Source organism: Mytilus edulis, chromosome 8 (genome assembly GCF_963676685.1).
Source record: "Mytilus edulis chromosome 8, xbMytEdul2.2, whole genome shotgun sequence".
Classification (NCBI taxonomy): Eukaryota; Metazoa; Mollusca; class Bivalvia; order Mytilida; family Mytilidae; genus Mytilus; species Mytilus edulis.
In genome coordinates this window covers 26,711,323-26,729,274 of record NC_092351.1, presented here as the reverse complement: position 1 = coordinate 26,729,274, position 17,952 = coordinate 26,711,323, and the positions used below count along the sequence as shown (strand labels likewise).

The 17,952-nt window shown below is 31.6% G+C and overlaps 2 protein-coding genes across 5 annotated transcripts in view; both read right to left on the bottom strand.

The window, feature by feature from the left end:
- LOC139485205 (ankyrin repeat domain-containing protein 50-like) overlaps positions 1–8,365 on the bottom strand; it is a 65,871-nt gene extending 57,506 nt beyond the window's left edge. For 2 of the 4 annotated variants that reach the window (XM_071269474.1, XM_071269476.1), the window contains exons 1-2: positions 8,229–8,365; positions 4,709–4,760 (exon numbers count right to left, since the gene is read on the bottom strand). The gene's annotated coding sequence lies outside the window, so the exon portion shown is untranslated. Of the gene's footprint in view, positions 1–4,708; positions 4,843–8,228 lie in introns of those variants that run through there. The other 2 variants (XM_071269475.1, XM_071269477.1) reach the window with 2 other exon arrangements.
- On the bottom strand, positions 8,261–9,416 carry LOC139484019 (LWamide neuropeptides-like). Its single transcript, XM_071267742.1, has 2 exons — positions 9,410–9,416; positions 8,261–8,913 (listed from the first exon to the last, which is right to left on the bottom strand). Exons 1-2 carry the CDS (start codon positions 9,414–9,416, stop codon positions 8,261–8,263), a joined length of 660 nt encoding a protein of 219 aa, XP_071123843.1.
- Positions 9,417–17,952: the final 8,536 nt, after the last annotated feature.

Here is a 17,952-nt window from a genome sequence, read left to right as displayed (position 1 = left end):
TTGTAAGAAAATCTGACAGATTTATTTCCTTTTTAGTTTCTGTTCTTTAGCATGCAAAATTAGAACCAGTAATAAGTCAGTCCCAATTCAATTTTTTCTCTCAACATCATTGCACTGTAAGAATGATATTGAGTCTATAGTCTATAATTGGTGCATTAGCATCCAGCAGCTTGTTCCAATGTTCCAAATCTTAAAATATCTAATATTTTGGTTGTTGTATATTTGTCACTTTTTATACCTTGCTGCGGGTATGGGTTTTGTTCATTGTTGAAGGCCTTACAGTGACCTATAATTGCTACTTTCTACATCATTTAAACTGTAGATCTTTGTAAAGTACACATTTAAATATTCTCCATAAGGAGTAAATTTCCAATAAAACTGATCTACATCAAAATATATAATATAGGTGATCTTATCCTTTTCACCATAGCGTTACTTATCTTCTTAAAGACATTGTTTTATTATTTTTGAAAACTATTAAAATTTCGACTAATGTAAACTCATAGAAAATTTTTCCCATAAAGCAGTATAACATTTCTCTTTAAAATCAATTCATTTTAATCTCCTTTTTCAAACTAATTACCCATCAAATTAAAACTATTGTGAAAAATGTTCTTTGCTCAAATTTATCCATAATTGGACAAAAAAACTGCAGTTTAAATCAATCATCATCATCTTGATAACATTTAGAACATCTTGTTTCTTGAGAACAATTCATTGGAACAAAGACAAATTGAAGTATTTTAATGAAATCATTTGTCAGTTGTAATTCTATAGAGAGAAATAAACTTGAGACTTTCAAAGGAGCAATACTGATACTGAAGTTACAAATAGTATTTGAAGATTAATTGTATTTGGCACATCAAATGAAGCATAATCCAATTTAAACATATCTAAGAAAGGATTTAAAATTCAGTAATGTTTACATTATTAATTAAAACATTTTTATTCAGTACAATAAATATTCATTACTCTGCAATCAATGAGATATAATAATTTCAACGCTTATAAGTTCTTATTAAAAAGTATTCTAAAATAAAGAAGAATGTTTTCCCCCTCAAGCTTTGCAATTTTTCCAAATTAAAAAAGGGCATAACTCTAAAACGGTAAAGGAAATTGGAACTCTGTCTGCTGTTGTTCTTGGGATTGTGTATGAGTTTCATAAAATTTGGATGAGACAAACTAAAGTTAGAGTGCCGAAACGAAAACTGGGATGGACAGACAGAAGACAAAAGGACAGAAAGTCAAAAGGATGGTCAATGGTAACACTTCATATCCCAAATGTCTAAGATTTTTGGGGTTGGGGGAGAGAGTCATAAAAATTGCCAAATCAGCAAAAAAAAAATGTCAATTTTCTTCTTCAATAATAAGGATTTTAAAAAGAAAAATTAGGGGAGATAATTTTCTTTTCACCAAGCAAAATACTATTATTCCACATATGAACTGGCCAAAAGAGTTTCACACAACCAAACTGTTAAGGTTGTCACACGTGTTTCTTTCTTTAAAGAAACAGGCCAGAAATACCTGTTTCCTCTAGGTATATTCACTTCAGAGTGATTTTCAAGAAAAGAAAAATATTTGCCAGGCATTATTTGATGCATGGTAATACTTATTTTCTTATACAGAATTATGTTAAAGGTTAAAGATTACTTATTTAAATGGCTTGAAAGAAAATAAGTTATCCAACATTTATTTCCTCGTCGCTTTGGACTTTTTAGAAATATCATTTATAATAGCTAAATATTCAAATTTTTGTATTTATCATCATTTATTATGTTCTTTGTTGAAGAATGCACTTTATGAAGTTTTTGGTTAATTCTTTGCTTGATTGAAGTCATAACTTGTTATATGACCAACAGATGTATTTTTCATGCAAAGAAGAATCATGGTTTGACATTAACCAAAGAATTCCGCTCAGACTGGTGCTTGAAAGATTTCAGCTAAAACCAGTGCTAGGGACTTTTTTGAGGTTGCTGTTAGTTGTGAGCATTTGCTCTATGTTGAAGGCTTCACTTGATCTTAAAATGAAGATACACTATATCATTTCAATTCCTTAAAGTGCAAACCATCTCAAGTTTTGGTTCTATGTATTAATAGCAAAGTGTAAGTTATCATAGCAAAAAGAAAGATGACCTTCAAGAAGTTCCCCAAAGATCCATAACAATTTATCATATCAAAATACTAAGGAAGAACTTGGGTATAAACTTCTTAACCCTTTTTTAAAAACCTGAAAAACAGACCACCCAGAAAACATAATTTGTCTCACATATTGAATACATCTTTATAGTTATTATTTCATTTTCTGTTTCATAACTTTAATATTTGTCAGGCAAGGTTGGACAAGATTAAGAAAATCTATATTACAATGGTTCGTACTTCCCCTTATTGCATGCTATACTATTTTTGAAGTATTTGATCCTTGCATGTTTTCTTTCCTTGAAACATTATCTACATGATTTAAACCTGTAATTAACAGCTCCCACCTGTTCGTAGCTGAATCACCAATATATATAGTCGATACCAATTTTCCAGACTCTTTTGTTCAGTTCTTATGAAATTAGTCTGTTCTATCTTTTTGTTAGTTTTTACTTCCTTTTTCCTTTACTAATGGCTATAAAAAGAATGACTAGACAATTCAGGATCACCAAGAACTTAAAATGACTGAAAAAACAAAGAACCAAGACAGCACAGCACAGCAGAAAACATCCCAGGAAGTTGTCTAAGGGCAGGTCAACAATGTTAAAGTCATCATCAAATTAAGGCATAAATGGCATAGCCATGCAATTCTTTATCTACTCCAATTATCTTATATTTTTCAATTTGAAAACATTTTTTTTCATTATTGTCACGTTTGTCCAATTGCTTGTAACTTCTTTTTATTTAATTTATATAATGTGTCAGAATAAAAGACTTTTTTTATAATGGTAAATCAAAGATATGAGATTTGCACAAGGGACATAACTGTCTCTCATATGCCTTTAATTCAAGGGAGATAATCAGTATGTACATGATATTACTGGTTACAAGAGCACAATTATTCATAATGCATTTTCTATAGGGTTCCGTATTTTTTCCTTGAAGACTACACAAACTAGGGAAAAACGGGTAGAAGTTCCCATTACTAGAAATGCCAGTGTTGCATTACAACCAAAAAAATCTATATGGTCATGCAGCAAAAATTGACTTAAAATGCAGTTGAAAAAGATCGTCAATTTTTTTCGCTTAATGAAAAAGGCATATCTTTAATGGCTCTGATGTGCAAAAATGGAAGATATTGTAAAATGTGAATAGGATTTTTTGAGTATTTTTTAAACCTTTTTTTTTTTACAACAAATAAATATTCTTTATTCATCAAATTGCTTGTTACAACTTTACTTCATTGTCCAAGCTTCAATAAAGTATCCCTGTGAAATACTTTCTGAGTATCCAGGAAAATACACAGAATATAAATAAATATAAACATTATTTTTTTTTCCATCAATTATATCAATCTTTTTAACTTTATGAAAAATACATTATGAGATATTGTTTTGTTCTCATTCATAAACCTTCGTAGTTCCTTTATAAACATAGCATACACATCTAAAAATTTCAGTTTTTGCTCTGACACATAGTACGACTTGTAAATACAAAAACCTAAAATTGTCAAGAAATAATTTAAACCGTTATATCCTTGATCTGATATTTTGTATCCAAATACTATATGTTTTGCCAATATCTTGTTTTGAAAATTCATTTTGGCTAGAAGATAATGTACTTTCTCCCAAAAATCTTTCAAAAATGAACATGTAATAAAGAAATGCAAATAATCTTCTTCTTTTGTTTTACAAAAGTTGCATTTATCGTTCTCAGATATTTTCCACTTTAATAGTAGCTGCTTTGTAGGAATGATATATTGAAGCAGTTTCCATCTGAAAATTTTCAACTTATTTTCCTTTAAAATTTTAAATATAAAATCATATACAAATGACATCTGTGGTACGTATTCTAATTTTAAATATCTTGTCCAAATGTTGATACCGATTGGCTTTGTATATTTTGTATCTACTAAAGTTTTATAGAGTATTTTATTATTGATATCTTTTGTTTCAATTTGTTTATTTTGCCATCTTAATTTAACCTTACATATATTGATTTTACTCTTAACGGAGTTTTCTTTTTTTAAAACTTGCATCCATTCTTTTGGGATGCAGGATTTTAACATCTTAAACTCTGCAATCCAGTTTGTTTTATTAAACCTAATTGGATAAGCTTTCAATTAAATGTAATTCCAATCATGTACCATCCAATCAGAAGCCGTATAGTCGCTCTTGTAACCTTCTATATCAATTACTATTTTCGATGTTTGGTAAAGGGGGTATTAAGTAAACAAAAAGAAATTTAACTTACTATTTGATTACCATATAAATCACTCACTTAGAATTATTAGAGTTTCTATAAACAAAATGTTGTCTGTCTTTTTTTTTTCCGTCAGAGAAGCAATTTTCACACTATGTCACACTCACATTATCTGAGTTAGAAATATGACAGCAACATTGACTATAACCTACAGAAAACCAACACAATAGAAATAAAGTTTTCATGAAACATTGTGTTTCCATAGAAGCTGTCTTTCATCATTTACGATATATCAGAATCAACCTTTTTTAGTAAGATAACATGATGAAACTTTTTTTCGTATAAGCATCAATTAAATGAAAATACAAACCTCAATCATCCAATAGAAATACAGTCGGCACCAAGTCCACTAAATACACAGTCTGGAAAACAGCAAATACAGACAAACACGTTAATATTCTTTTAAGCTGTACCATCAAGAGTTTGTACAAATGCTTCTATTTTCTGCAACAGATTAAGATGAAGTGAATTAATTATTTACCAATGAGAAATTGTCAGAAGAAGAAGAAAGAATTAATTCACAGATGGGAATTTCTCATCAGAATCAATATCGACACATAAATCAGGAAATAATATCTCTGTAAAGCATATTTACATATTTCAAAGTATTATTGTGTAATCTGCAGTAAAAAAACAAACCTTGTAGTTCAGGTTATACAGTGTGAATTTAATGTGAATGTAACATGGCGGGTAGGTAATCAATAACTATGAATTCTATGGTTACCTAAATCACCAAAACTTATTGAAACAAATGTATTCCTAATTTTAATTTGTGTTTAAAATCACAAGTTATAAGAACCCAAACACAAACAACTTTTTTTGTGAATGCATTTTTCATTAGTGGCAATAAAAAAGGTACTGCAATTGGAAAAAATAATATTATTTGCTCAAGGTAATTTGGGTTACAAGAAATAAATATGAACACTATTATCATTATTAAAATATCACCATCAACATATTAAGAGTGCATTTGTTTCTAACCCGAAATTTTGTCATCGATGACTATCGTTTAGTAAACGTTAAGCTGCTAGAAACAAATACATCGTTTAATAAACTTTATCGACCCCACGTTGTCAGACAAAAATAGATTACACTCACGCACTGTAAACAAACAGGTAAAAGTGCGGGAAATAAATAACCAGGACTTTGCGAAAACAACACGTGCTCGTAATTATTTAAACGACAGATGCAGAAACAAATATATCGTTTACACGTCTCAACGATAAACGATCAACGACTACGCGACTATTTTGCGCGTACATCGTTTATGTAAACGATGTCAACGTTGACCAAAAAATGTAAGAAACAAATGGATTAAACGACTACACGCATAGTCGTTTACATCGTTTAGGTTAGAAACAAATGCGCTCTAAACCAAACAAAATATATATAAATTCACACATGAAACCTGTTGCCTCCAGTACAAAACAGAGACAGATGATACCAAAGCTACAATCAAAATTATTATAAGTTGAAAAAAAAACATACAATACTATGTTTACTTATTAGAAAAGAATAAACTATTGATACAGACATATGTCTCGCCTTTGTATAATTTTGATAGAATAATGCAATTGTCAAAATAAAAAGGCAAATACCTGAACATGACATGTAAACTAGGATACTTAATCTATACGCTACTTAATTCCAAACCATTCAAAGTCAATGAACCATGACTAGAGGTGCAGGGCCAAAAAAAATTACAACTCAATAAAAGAATTTGTGATGTAGAAACTGTGTCATCCCTCACTCTAATATTGGCCACTGAACTACAATGTAAATTCCAAACAGAACCATCATATACATTCAAGAAAGACACAATCTTAAATTATGCCCATAATAAATCAATGCTGACTTTCAAAACAGAAAAAAGGAGCGTTTTTATTGTGTTTCAAACTGTTTATATTCTAGCAACTAAGGTTTACCTGCTTGTTATAGCATAAGTCACAAAAAAGAAATCATGAACTGGAATGACTTAATGCTTGAAAAAGTCTGGAAACTATAATTGATCACCCTACCATCAAACTCTTATTCATAATCTCAAATACCCTTTTACAGTAAAACAATTTGTGTTAACACAAGTACATTCTTTCTTTAATTGTTGAATTGCCTATTATTTTTTACTCTAATTGTAATATTTTTTGTTATTTTCACTGACAATTATATATCAATTTACTATAATTGTTTTCTGTCAAGTTTAGAACATAGTTACAATCGAAAAAGCCTGAATTCTGTCAGTACAATCAAATACTATTTAGTGAAATAATTAGAAAAGTCCTTGACATGAAATTTGTATCGAATATTCGTCACCATTATTTAGTTAGGCTTGGCATAGGACAGAAATTAATCTATTCAACTCTTCTCCAGTAAATATGCATCCCCAAGGTATAATTGCTGAAATCTAACATTTCTTCTGAAATCAACACAGTTTGTCGGATTTTCACACATCCTAATACAATAATTTTAGAGATGGAACATAACTTAGTCAATCTAAGCAAGGAAATAATATCATCAACAGATCACTGGACGTATAAAATATAATACCACTTAGGATATTTCAATTATCATTCTTATTATATGTCAATTTTTCTAGAAAACTTTCAATACCACTAAAAGTGTAAACCATGATTTAATTAGAACTGTCCGCAATACTTTCTTGCACAGCAGGATTTAAATGAGATCTTACTTCCATACAAAGAGTGGGCATGTAAAAATGTTTCCCTGCTTTACTGCTTATGATAGAAATAATAGTTGAAAGTCTTTGAGGACAAGGTATTATTTCAGATGTCATAAAAACTCAAAATTTATCATTGAACATAGGTCGACTCAAGGTCAGGTGAACATGTCAAGGTCAGGTGAACATATGTCAAGGCCAGTTGAAGACTGTCAGACAGATATGTACACCTGAAAATGATTCTGTAAACCAAATATAGTAAAATTGTTACTAACAATGACTAAGAAAACTAAAATAATCCCAAATTGTATATTGACTAAGGCAACATGAAAATGAGGTAGGGCTTATAAACTGTGAAAGACAGGGTCTTCTAGCACAGGCACTTGTCTCAGAAAAAAAATCCCTTATACCTTAATATAACACAAGGTGTTATATGAAGGTATATGAGGGAAAAAAATTGAGACAAGTGCCTGTGTCTAACTCTTCTAGATATGTTTAACCTACTAACTAACTGAAATACTAACAAAATAATTACCAGTTACCAATAAAGCATGCAAACGAGATCAAGGTCAAATGAATCCTGTCCTGACAGTACACCTTGCAATATTTGTACATACTAATTAGAATGACTTTGAAGTCATCATGACTAAAATTATCACTTGATAAATAAAACTCATAGTTCTATTTTCCAGTGATTGAACCATGAAAATGTATTCAAGGACAAAACAGAATCATTAAACCATAAAAGCATCTGTTCTCAAAATCTCTTTTACCTTCATAAATAAATTAACCTTCAACAAAAAGTTTCTGGGATCCATGCCTCAACCCTAAAACTAAAAGAATCTTTGTGTCATGCATTCTGAGCCATTTGTCAAGGGGGAGACAAAACTCATACATACAAACAAAAACAATCATCAAATATATTTATTTTCATGGTTACCAATTTTTGTGGTTTAAAAAATTTATGTGGATATCTGATTTCAAGGTTTTGCCAAAGTTTGCCTCTAGAATGTTTGTAAATTAGCTGAACTTTCAAATTCATTGTTCAGCTATTATACTTATAAAATCAAGACAAATTGGTATCCAATGAATAATACTGCATCTACAGCAAACCATCCCATTGGTTCAAAATATTAGGAAGTGTTTAGGTACTCACAGTTTTCAGCCAAGAATTACCATTCAGTGCCACTATCTTTGTCCATGCAGTGCAACTATCTTTGTCCCTTTACCATGCAGCACCACTATCTTTGTCTGTTTACCATGCAGTGCCACTATCTTTGTCTGTTTACCATGCAGTGCCACTATCTTTGTCTGTTTACCATGCAGTGCCACTATCTTTGTCTGTTTACCATGCAGTGCCACTATCTTTGTCTGTTTACCATGCAGTGCCACTATCTTTGTCCCTTTACCATGCAGCACCACTATCTTTGTCTGTTTACCATGCAGTGCCACTATCTTTGTCTGTTTACCATGCAGTGCCACTATCTTTGTCCCTTTACCATGCAGCACCACTATCTTTGTCTGTTTACCATGCAGTGCCACTATCTTTGTCTGTTTACCATGCAGTGCCACTATCTTTGTCTGTTTACCATGCAGTGCCACTATCTTAGTCTGTTTACCATGCAGTGCCACTATCTTTGTCTGTTTATCATGCAGTGCCACTATCTTTGTCTGTTTATCATGCAGTGCCACTATCTTTGTCTGTTTATCATGCAGTGCCACTATCTTTGTCTGTTTATCATGCAGTGCCACTATCTTTGTCTGTTTACCATGCAGTGCCACTATCTTAGTCCATAGCCAGCACAGACAATCAATGTTGGGATGATATTCCAGGAAATGTTCTATAATAATGATTAAAATGGGAATGGTGAATGTTAGTACTTTGACATATATCAATATTTATGTCTGATTATATAATCCTTCATATTAGTCAAGATACACCAAACATAGTATGGAAAAATATCGACTATGAAATGTATCAGGATTGCTAAAATGCCCTGGAACAAAGCCAATTACACGATTGCTAAAAGTGTTGTGGAACAAAAACAATTAGGCAAATCTGTCTAAAACCATTATATATTCTTTTTCAATTTCAATATAATTCCATATGCTGGTGCAATTAATGCTGTCTGTACATTCATGTCAACATAGGAGGGAAAATATTCTTTTTTCACCTAATCACTTTTTCATGAGCTTGTACCAAGTCAGGAACCTCCTAGTAGTTGTCGTATGTCACATCCTTATGTTCTTGCTATTTGTGGAATTGGGTTTAGTTATATTGCAGAGATTTGATTACATGTATTTGTGTATCAATTATAGACTTAGGATGATTAGAACTTGACATATCTTAAAAACATGTGTCTATTGTTGAAGCATGTTTGTTGTCATCTAAATGTCTTTTTGGTTCTTTTTGTATCTGACGCTGTGTCATTGAAGTATATTTTTATCGATTAGATTGTTGGTTTCCAGTTTGAATGGTTTAACACTAGTCATTTTTGGTGCCCTTTATAGCTTGCTGTTCAGTGTGAGCCAAGGCTCTGTGTTGAAGACTGTACTTTGACCTATAATGGTTTACTTTTACAAATTTTGACTTGGATAAGCAGTTGTCTCATTGAAACTCATACCACATCTTCTTCCCACAATTCAATAATCCCTCATATTAATTGAACATTCTGCAAAAAATTGTTTCTTTTATTATCAAATACAATAACGTGCTACACATTTATTTAGAAATGCCTTCCCAACCCATTCCCAATTAATATCATTCCTAAAGTCTTGATGATTCTTCTACACAAAAAATACTAGATGATTTAAATGATTTTAAAAACTAAGACTTATGAGTGATTTGTTTAGTTTTTCAAAAATGGTTGTGGCATTTTTGTTTTCAATTTATACAACTGAATGACAGTGTATAAAAGATTAGTATGCAAAAGACCTAAATGGATTGCTAGTGATCTTCTACCACAGAAGAAGAATGAATTCAGTGATAACTCATTGCTCAAGTCAGTTTAATCCTTTCAATGCAATATATTTCCCACAAGAAACCATTCCAGCTATGGTAATTCAAAGATAGGTTAATGTGAATATTTATTAAAACAACTGGGAGCTAAATTAAAATGGAATCAAATTATTTAAAAGCTCTAACTTGTCTACCAATAATGCAAATTTACTTTTATCAATTAAGAAATGTAATATATTATATATTTCAAAGCTTTTTAGGGGGTTGTTTTAATTCCATTGGTAACTGAATACCCAGTTTTAATTACGCCATCACATGAAAGTTTTAACTGCATCTGTCTGTATTGTCCATTAAATCAGAATTAATGTCATTGCTCATGTAATAAATGTACTTTTATTAATCAATTTTAACCTTAGTTTTGTAATAATGAATTTTAAACATAGTTTTTTCAATACAGAATTTTAAAACAAAACAAGACTATTAAGAGCTCTTTTTGTTTGCTCAAATATCAAATAATTATAGTATTTTCTAAAGTTTAATAAAAAAAAAGTAACGAAAGGCTGATTTTAACATGGGATGATTATTCAGTCTCCAAGAAGTTGTGGCTCCCAATATGGGTTGGCAAAATAACTTTTCCCTGTCAAAGTTAAAATAAAAAAAAAAAAAAGTGTGTACATCTCAGGGACTTGCAATAACCTGTTTTGTAATTAGGGACTTGTTCAATAAGTCACTCAGACTACCAAGAAAGTTCTACCTATGAAAAATCATGAGAGACTCCTTGGAGGCTGAATCCCTAACTTGATATATATGCTTATTAAGTTGAGAAAGTAAAAACACAAAAATACTGAACTCCAAGGAAAATTCAAAAAGGAAAATCCAAAATCAAAAGGCAAAATCAAAAGTCCAAACACATCAAACGAATGGATAACAACTGTCATATTCCCAACTTGGTACAGGCATTCTCTAATGTAGAAAATGGTGGATTGAACCTGGTTTTATAGCTAGCTAAACCTCTCACTTGTATGACAGTATCAAATTCCATTACATTGTCAACGATGCATGAACAATACAAACATACTCAAAGAGTAAAAAATGTCAAAAATAGGGGTACAGCAGTCAACATTGTGTTATCATCTTAATAGCACTATAAAAACAACAAATGTAACGAAGAAGCACAAAAAGGCATACATCAAATTTAACATCCTCATTTTGTTTTTCTTATACGACTTAATTTATCTATGTAAAGTCTACCCATAAAGGATAGAAGGTTTTCAGTGGTGGTTATTTCAAAATCAATAGGAATATTCCTCTCAATTTATGTGAACTTATATTAAAACGTTTAATCCCACTGCAAATGTTTGCACCTGTCCTAAGTCAGGAATCTGATGTACAGTAGTTGTCGTTTGTTTATGTAATTTATACGTGTTTCTCGTTTCTCGTTTTTTTATTCTATATAGATTAGACCATTGGTTTTCCTGTTTGAATGGTTTTACACTAGTAATTTTGGGGCCCTCTATAGCTTGCTGTTCGGTGTGAGCCAAGGCTCCCTGTTGAAGGCCGTACATTGACCTATAATGGTTTACTTTTTTTAAATTGTTATTTGGATGGAGAGTTGTCTCATTGGCACTCACACCACATCTTCCTATATCTATTATATACATGTATATATACATGCAAGGTTGCAATAAACCCATAAAAAGTATTCTAGTTAGCATCTGGAAACAATAATGACTAGCAGATAGATGGAAGATCGGAGGAGTCAAAGGTAAAAACAATTATACACCCTCGCCTACTTTAAAGCAGGGGTATAATAAATTTTGTAAGAAGTCAAGTAACCTATATATAGATGCAACCAGATTACCATAGCTCATGTGGACATGTAGATAACTCATAAAAAATTATCAATTTTTGAAATCTTTTTATTTTTTTCCCAGTTGCAAGTTAATCACACGTTTTTATTAGCTCACCTGGACTGAAGGGCCAAGTGAGCTTTTCTCATCACTTGGCGTCCGTCGTCGTTGTCGTTAACTTTTTACATTTTCAACTTCTTCGAGAGAACCACTGAATGGAATGAAACCAAACATGACATGAATGTTCCTTATGAGGTGCTGACCAATTGTTGTTACTTTGTAGCCAATCCATGATCCAAGATGGTTGCCAGCGGGGGACTTAGTTTAAGATAGGACCCTATGGGAAATGCATACAAATGTCTTCTTTTAGAGAACTACTGAATGGAATGAAACCAAACATAGTATGAATGTTCCTTATGAGGTGCTGACCAAGTGTTGTTTCTTTGTCGCCAATCCAACATCCAAGATGGCCGCAAGCGGGGGACTTAGTTTAACATAGGACCCTATATGGGAAATGCATACAAATGTCCTCTTTTAGAGAACCAATGAATGGAATGAAACCAAACATAGTATGGAAGTTCCTTATGAGGTGATGACCAAGTTTTGTTACTTTGTTGCCGATCCAACATCCAAGATGGCCGCCAGCGGGGGACTTAGTTTAACATAGGACCCTATGGGAAATACATACAATTGACTTATTTTAGAGAACCACTGAATGGAATGAAACCAAACATATTATGAATGTTCCTTATGAGGTGCTGACCAAGTGTTGTTACTTTGTCACCAATCTTACATCCAAGATGGCCGCCAGTGGGGGGGACTTAGTTTAACATAGGACCCTATGGGAAATGCACACAAAAGTCTTCTTCTAGAGAACCACTGAACTAAATGAAACCAAACATAGCATGAATGTTCCTTTCTAGCTTATGAGGTGCTGGCCAAGTGTTGTTACTTTGTAGCCAAATTTTATCTTTTTTATATGATTTCAAAAACCGAAGTAGAGTCAGGTGAGCGATACAGGCTCTTGAGAGCCTCTAGTTTTTTTCTATATCAAATAAATTAATTTTGTCAACTAGCCTACTGTACATGCATCAATTCTAAAATCAATATCAATTTTCTTATGACATCCATCTGTTCAGCAAAATGCTACCAAAATCACTTAACTCACTCCTAATTGAGTTAATATCATAATAGTTGCTGAAAACATGGCTAAATTTACAACATCTCACCTAAAACAAGTCATTTATCTTAATCATTAAAATCTGATCAGGACAATCATAAACTGGACACGACTACAAAAGCTTCTGGTACCCCTGACATTATCATCATAAACCTTCCATTAATGAACGGAATCAAATTACCCAGTCCAGTCTATAATTATCATGCGTGGTTAGGGAGACCAATTCCAAATTTGTCGATAGAAATTAATGAATGATTGCTAAATAAAGAATTCTACGATTTCTCTTTATTCCAGTAAGGTTCATTAAAATTCTGACACTCGTCAGACAGATTAACAGCCTTAAGGCACTCACATAATCCTTAATTATCACCATGTACAACATTGCAAGGAAAGAATTACAATTGAGTTTAAAACTCATCGTTTTTATGGACCATTTATAGTTGAACAAAAGGAGGACGAACACACTTTTTCCCGTTATCTCCTGCCTAATGGCCATACTTTTTCTTTAGATCAGATAATACAAAGTATAATTTTCTCCATATCAGATCACAATACCAATAATTCTAAAATGTTTCATTCCAATCCAATTTCCTCTCTAGCTTATTATGAAAAATAAATCTAAATAATTCTTTGAACAATGTATTAATAGATGCCGATAGCTAACAGTATTTATAGATCAATTTCTTCAAAATTAAAAGCTAAACCTTTTTATATCAGTCTGCCAGGAAAAGTATTCACTGTAAAAAAAATTCTTATCAAAAAGCAAAGTTACCTTTTAAACACTTATGATAAAATTGAGAATCAGGAAATAGGGATTGTGTCAAAGAGACAACAACCCGACCAAAGAGCAGAAAACAACCAGAGGCAACAAATGGGTCTTCAATACAACAAGAAATTCCTGTTATGGTTCAATTTGTGCCAGGAAAAAATGGTAATCACTGACAACATAATATATGTAGAAAATGTACACATTACAACACATTGGTGGTATGCAACCAGATATCATAGGCATAATGCTGTCATTGCTTTTCCTCATAACAGGCTATTATTTGAACTTGGAATTATTATCAATTATGGAATTTACATAATTTCTTGGTTTGAATTTTTTTTTTAATAAATTCCATGTTTATTCTGTGCTGTGCACAACACTTTCTATTACAAAGATAGTACATTTTCAATAGAATGTACTGTGCCGCGCACAACACTAACTATAAGTCAGGAATCTGATGTACAGTAGTTGTCGTTTGTTTATGTAATATATACGTGTTTCTCGTTTCTCGTTTTGTTTATATAGATTAGACCGTTGGTTTTCCCGTTTGAATGGTTTTACACTAGTAATTTTGGGGCCCTTTATAGCTTGTTGTTCGGTGTGAGCTAAGGCTCCGTGTTGAAGGCCGTACTTTAACCTATAATGGTTTACTTTTTAAATTGTTATTTGTATGGAGAGTTGTCTCATTGGCACTCACACCACATCTTCCTATATCTATATACAAAATACATTGTATGGAAAGTGTTATGAACAGCTCAAAACATTATAATACCAAATAAACATGGAATTTATTAAAAATTTCAAGCACAAGAAATTAGGCAAATTCCATAATTAAAAATAATTTCAAGTTCAAATAATAGCCTGTTTAATCCAGAGATCATGCAATATTCAGATTTGAATTTAACTGTGGTTTGCTTACCATCCAGTGGCAAATATTTCAGAAAAAAAAATCAAATTAGACAACAAATCTAAGGTTCTCCTATAGATTCCGAAAAACAGTAAACTAGGTAAAAGATAAGAAAACGGACTTGTTCACATCAAAGATTTTTTAGAAGGACTCTTAAATATGCCAAGAATACCACATTAGATTGACTTTCCCCTGTCTGAATAGAATTACCTTAAACACTTGCCATAATGGTAATGCAAGAGACCAGTTGGGTGACCATTGCTTGTATATTTTTAGATGCGACCTAAATCAGTCCTGAACAGTCTGAAAATAAATAAACCAATAAAACTCTTCAAGTTTTCCTTTTGAACAGAAAAGTGATATCCCATTAATATTGTATTATTATACATTTCTTTAAAAACTTGTTTATATTAATAAAATTCATCTCTAATCTACAACCAAAAATTTGAAAAGCTCAGCAATAATTTGAACTTCTTTTATTGCAATTTAATAGCCTTATAACCTATTTAAATAATTTTACCTCAATTACAAACAAAGTTATGATTTGTCAGTAGTTATAGAGTAATTTTCTCAGTATACCACAATACACCTAAGTCATTCATTACCTTTATCTACACGATTATAAAACACCTGGAGGAAAGGTGGTGTAAAATCAACTTTCAATTTCTCTCACTGACCTATCTAATTATATATGTTGAAATAAAAATGTGTTGTTACTGCCAACAGCCTTCTTTTCTCTGTCCTCATTATCTGTAGGGTAGTTCTCACCTATTTATATGTTAATTATAATCTATGTATAAAGGTATGTCAAGTTCAATCAAGATAGGAATCTAGGAACGTAAGACCACAAGTTAGCCTATTTGATTGCTGGATCCTCTAGGCTTAGATCCTAATGGTCTAGATCATCTTGTGACACTCATTCATTAACACTTCACATATGATACCTATATACATAAACTAAATACCTGCCACATTTTTTTTTATTAGGAAGCAGTTGATTTAAGATAAAACTGTGACTGATCTTTATAAATAAAGATTACCTTTCCTTATACCAGGTTATAAACTTATTACCATATACTGAATAAAAAAATTCTAATATCTCCCCTCAAACATGTGGGACTTTCTTTTTTCCCTTATGCACATCCTTTGAAAGTGTTATATTTGATTAGCTTTATTAATATCCAATTTGCATTTAGAACAGGTTAGCTTTTAAGTGCACTTAGACAGACAAACAGACATTGCTAAATATACAAGTATATAGATTGATTGAAAATTGGTTGCTAAGGTTGATTAGAGTCATATATTACATACATAGTCAAGACGCTTCATGTATAAAGAGAGGTTCTGAATAAACAGACCCTTCCTTATACCAGGGAACAGTCACAAAACACATATATGTAGCTCCATCAATGTGGGACTCAGTCACTCCAACCCCACCTCTAGGTGGTATAAATGGAAGGAGATGTGTGGTCTATGTCAATGAGAGAGGGGGGTCGAAGGGGTCCTGATCCCGAGGTTCCTAATTTAAAGAAATTTAAATACCGACATCCTGAAATTTGAAAAAAGAATTCCCGGATCCCAAAAGGATCAATCCTGAAATCCTGAGCTTCAAAACCCACGATCCCTGACATCCCAAAAAGGTCCTGCCACCCCTCATGAAACATTACATAAATTTAGACTTCTTTTAGAGCTGCAGCGTAAAATGGATCATAAAATAATATTTTACCAATTATCTTTTAGAATCACATATCAGCTCTTTCAAAACTCTTTTTTTTTCTCTGTTGCTTCCTGCATTCTTTACAATTTTGAAATACCTGTAACTCAAATATACATCTTTAGATCTAAACATACAAAGATTTATCAATTCTTATCTTTGCTTCAATGTTTGAATTTGGTATTCCACTGTAACTCCTATAAACTTTAACCTTTCCTGTTTTCTTAAATTTCATCCAGATAGCTGTCTATGAACGGACTATATATATACAAGTTACTATCAGACATGACAATTACTATATTAGGTTATGACCAGTAATAAGTCTAAGGACCATTTATGAAAGGTTGCCTAAATCTCCAATAAAAAGCCTTTAAGGATGTATTTCAGTAATGCTACTACTGCCAATGTTATTCATAATGATTTAAAACAAATGCATAAAATTTGTTGTTTGAGCTGCAGAATTATTCTCTTAAAAATCAAATATCAATAAAAAATAAATAAAAATACTAAATCACTGTAACAGAATTACGTCATTAAAATGTAAAACAATTGTTTTACACTGACTTTTAATGCTGTTGGTATTGAAAATGAGTGCAAATTAATCATAAACTTCAAAAATAATATCTCTTATCTGGGTTATGACATTGGCTTATATTGTTTTAATTCTTATCTATAAAACCAATAAAATTATTATAAGGAAGTCCTCAATTTTAGTTATGCAACATTTATGACAAACATGGGAATCAAGAAAGCTTTTATCCTGCAATTAGCTTTGCATTTAAGATTTTAAAACTGTCACTTGCACTAGATAATATGTTTTCTGCAAATCATATCTGAAAATTTCTTGTGGGCAGGTGACACAATATTGAGGGGCAGCAAGGAGGGACCAATAACAGCAATAAAGGTATACCAAAATGATAACAAACCTCAAGTCGCTGAGATTCATCTGCATTTAGATATACAAGAAATATTTCCATATACGTACAAATCAAGATAATTCTCAATGCGCATGTTCATAGAGAATGGAATTTATTACAAAGGATAGTCATAAGATATATCCTTTACAAAACAGAGCCATGATAATATATGCATTGATATGTTACATCTAACGTCACAATAGTTCTATTTTACTCAAATGACTAATTCTGCCCCAGTGCAAAAAATACAAAGTTGGTTAAATTTCAACAAAACTACACACTTAGAAAATGAAGAGTAACAATTTTTTAGTGGTGCATTTGATTTTTTTTGATTTTTTAATATTCTTAAACCTAGATTAATTGTTGAGGACAGGCATCTGGTTTGTTCTGCTAGAACAAAAAAAGAATGCAGGGAAATATAAATGCCACTTAAAGCAAATGTCATACATTACATAATGCGCCATTTAACTTGGTCATTACATACTAATGCTGAATTAAAATCAAATAATCAATCAATTGTAACTGTACAACAAATCAACATTATTACCGTCATTTTTTTTAACTGTATATTGATCATCAGATTT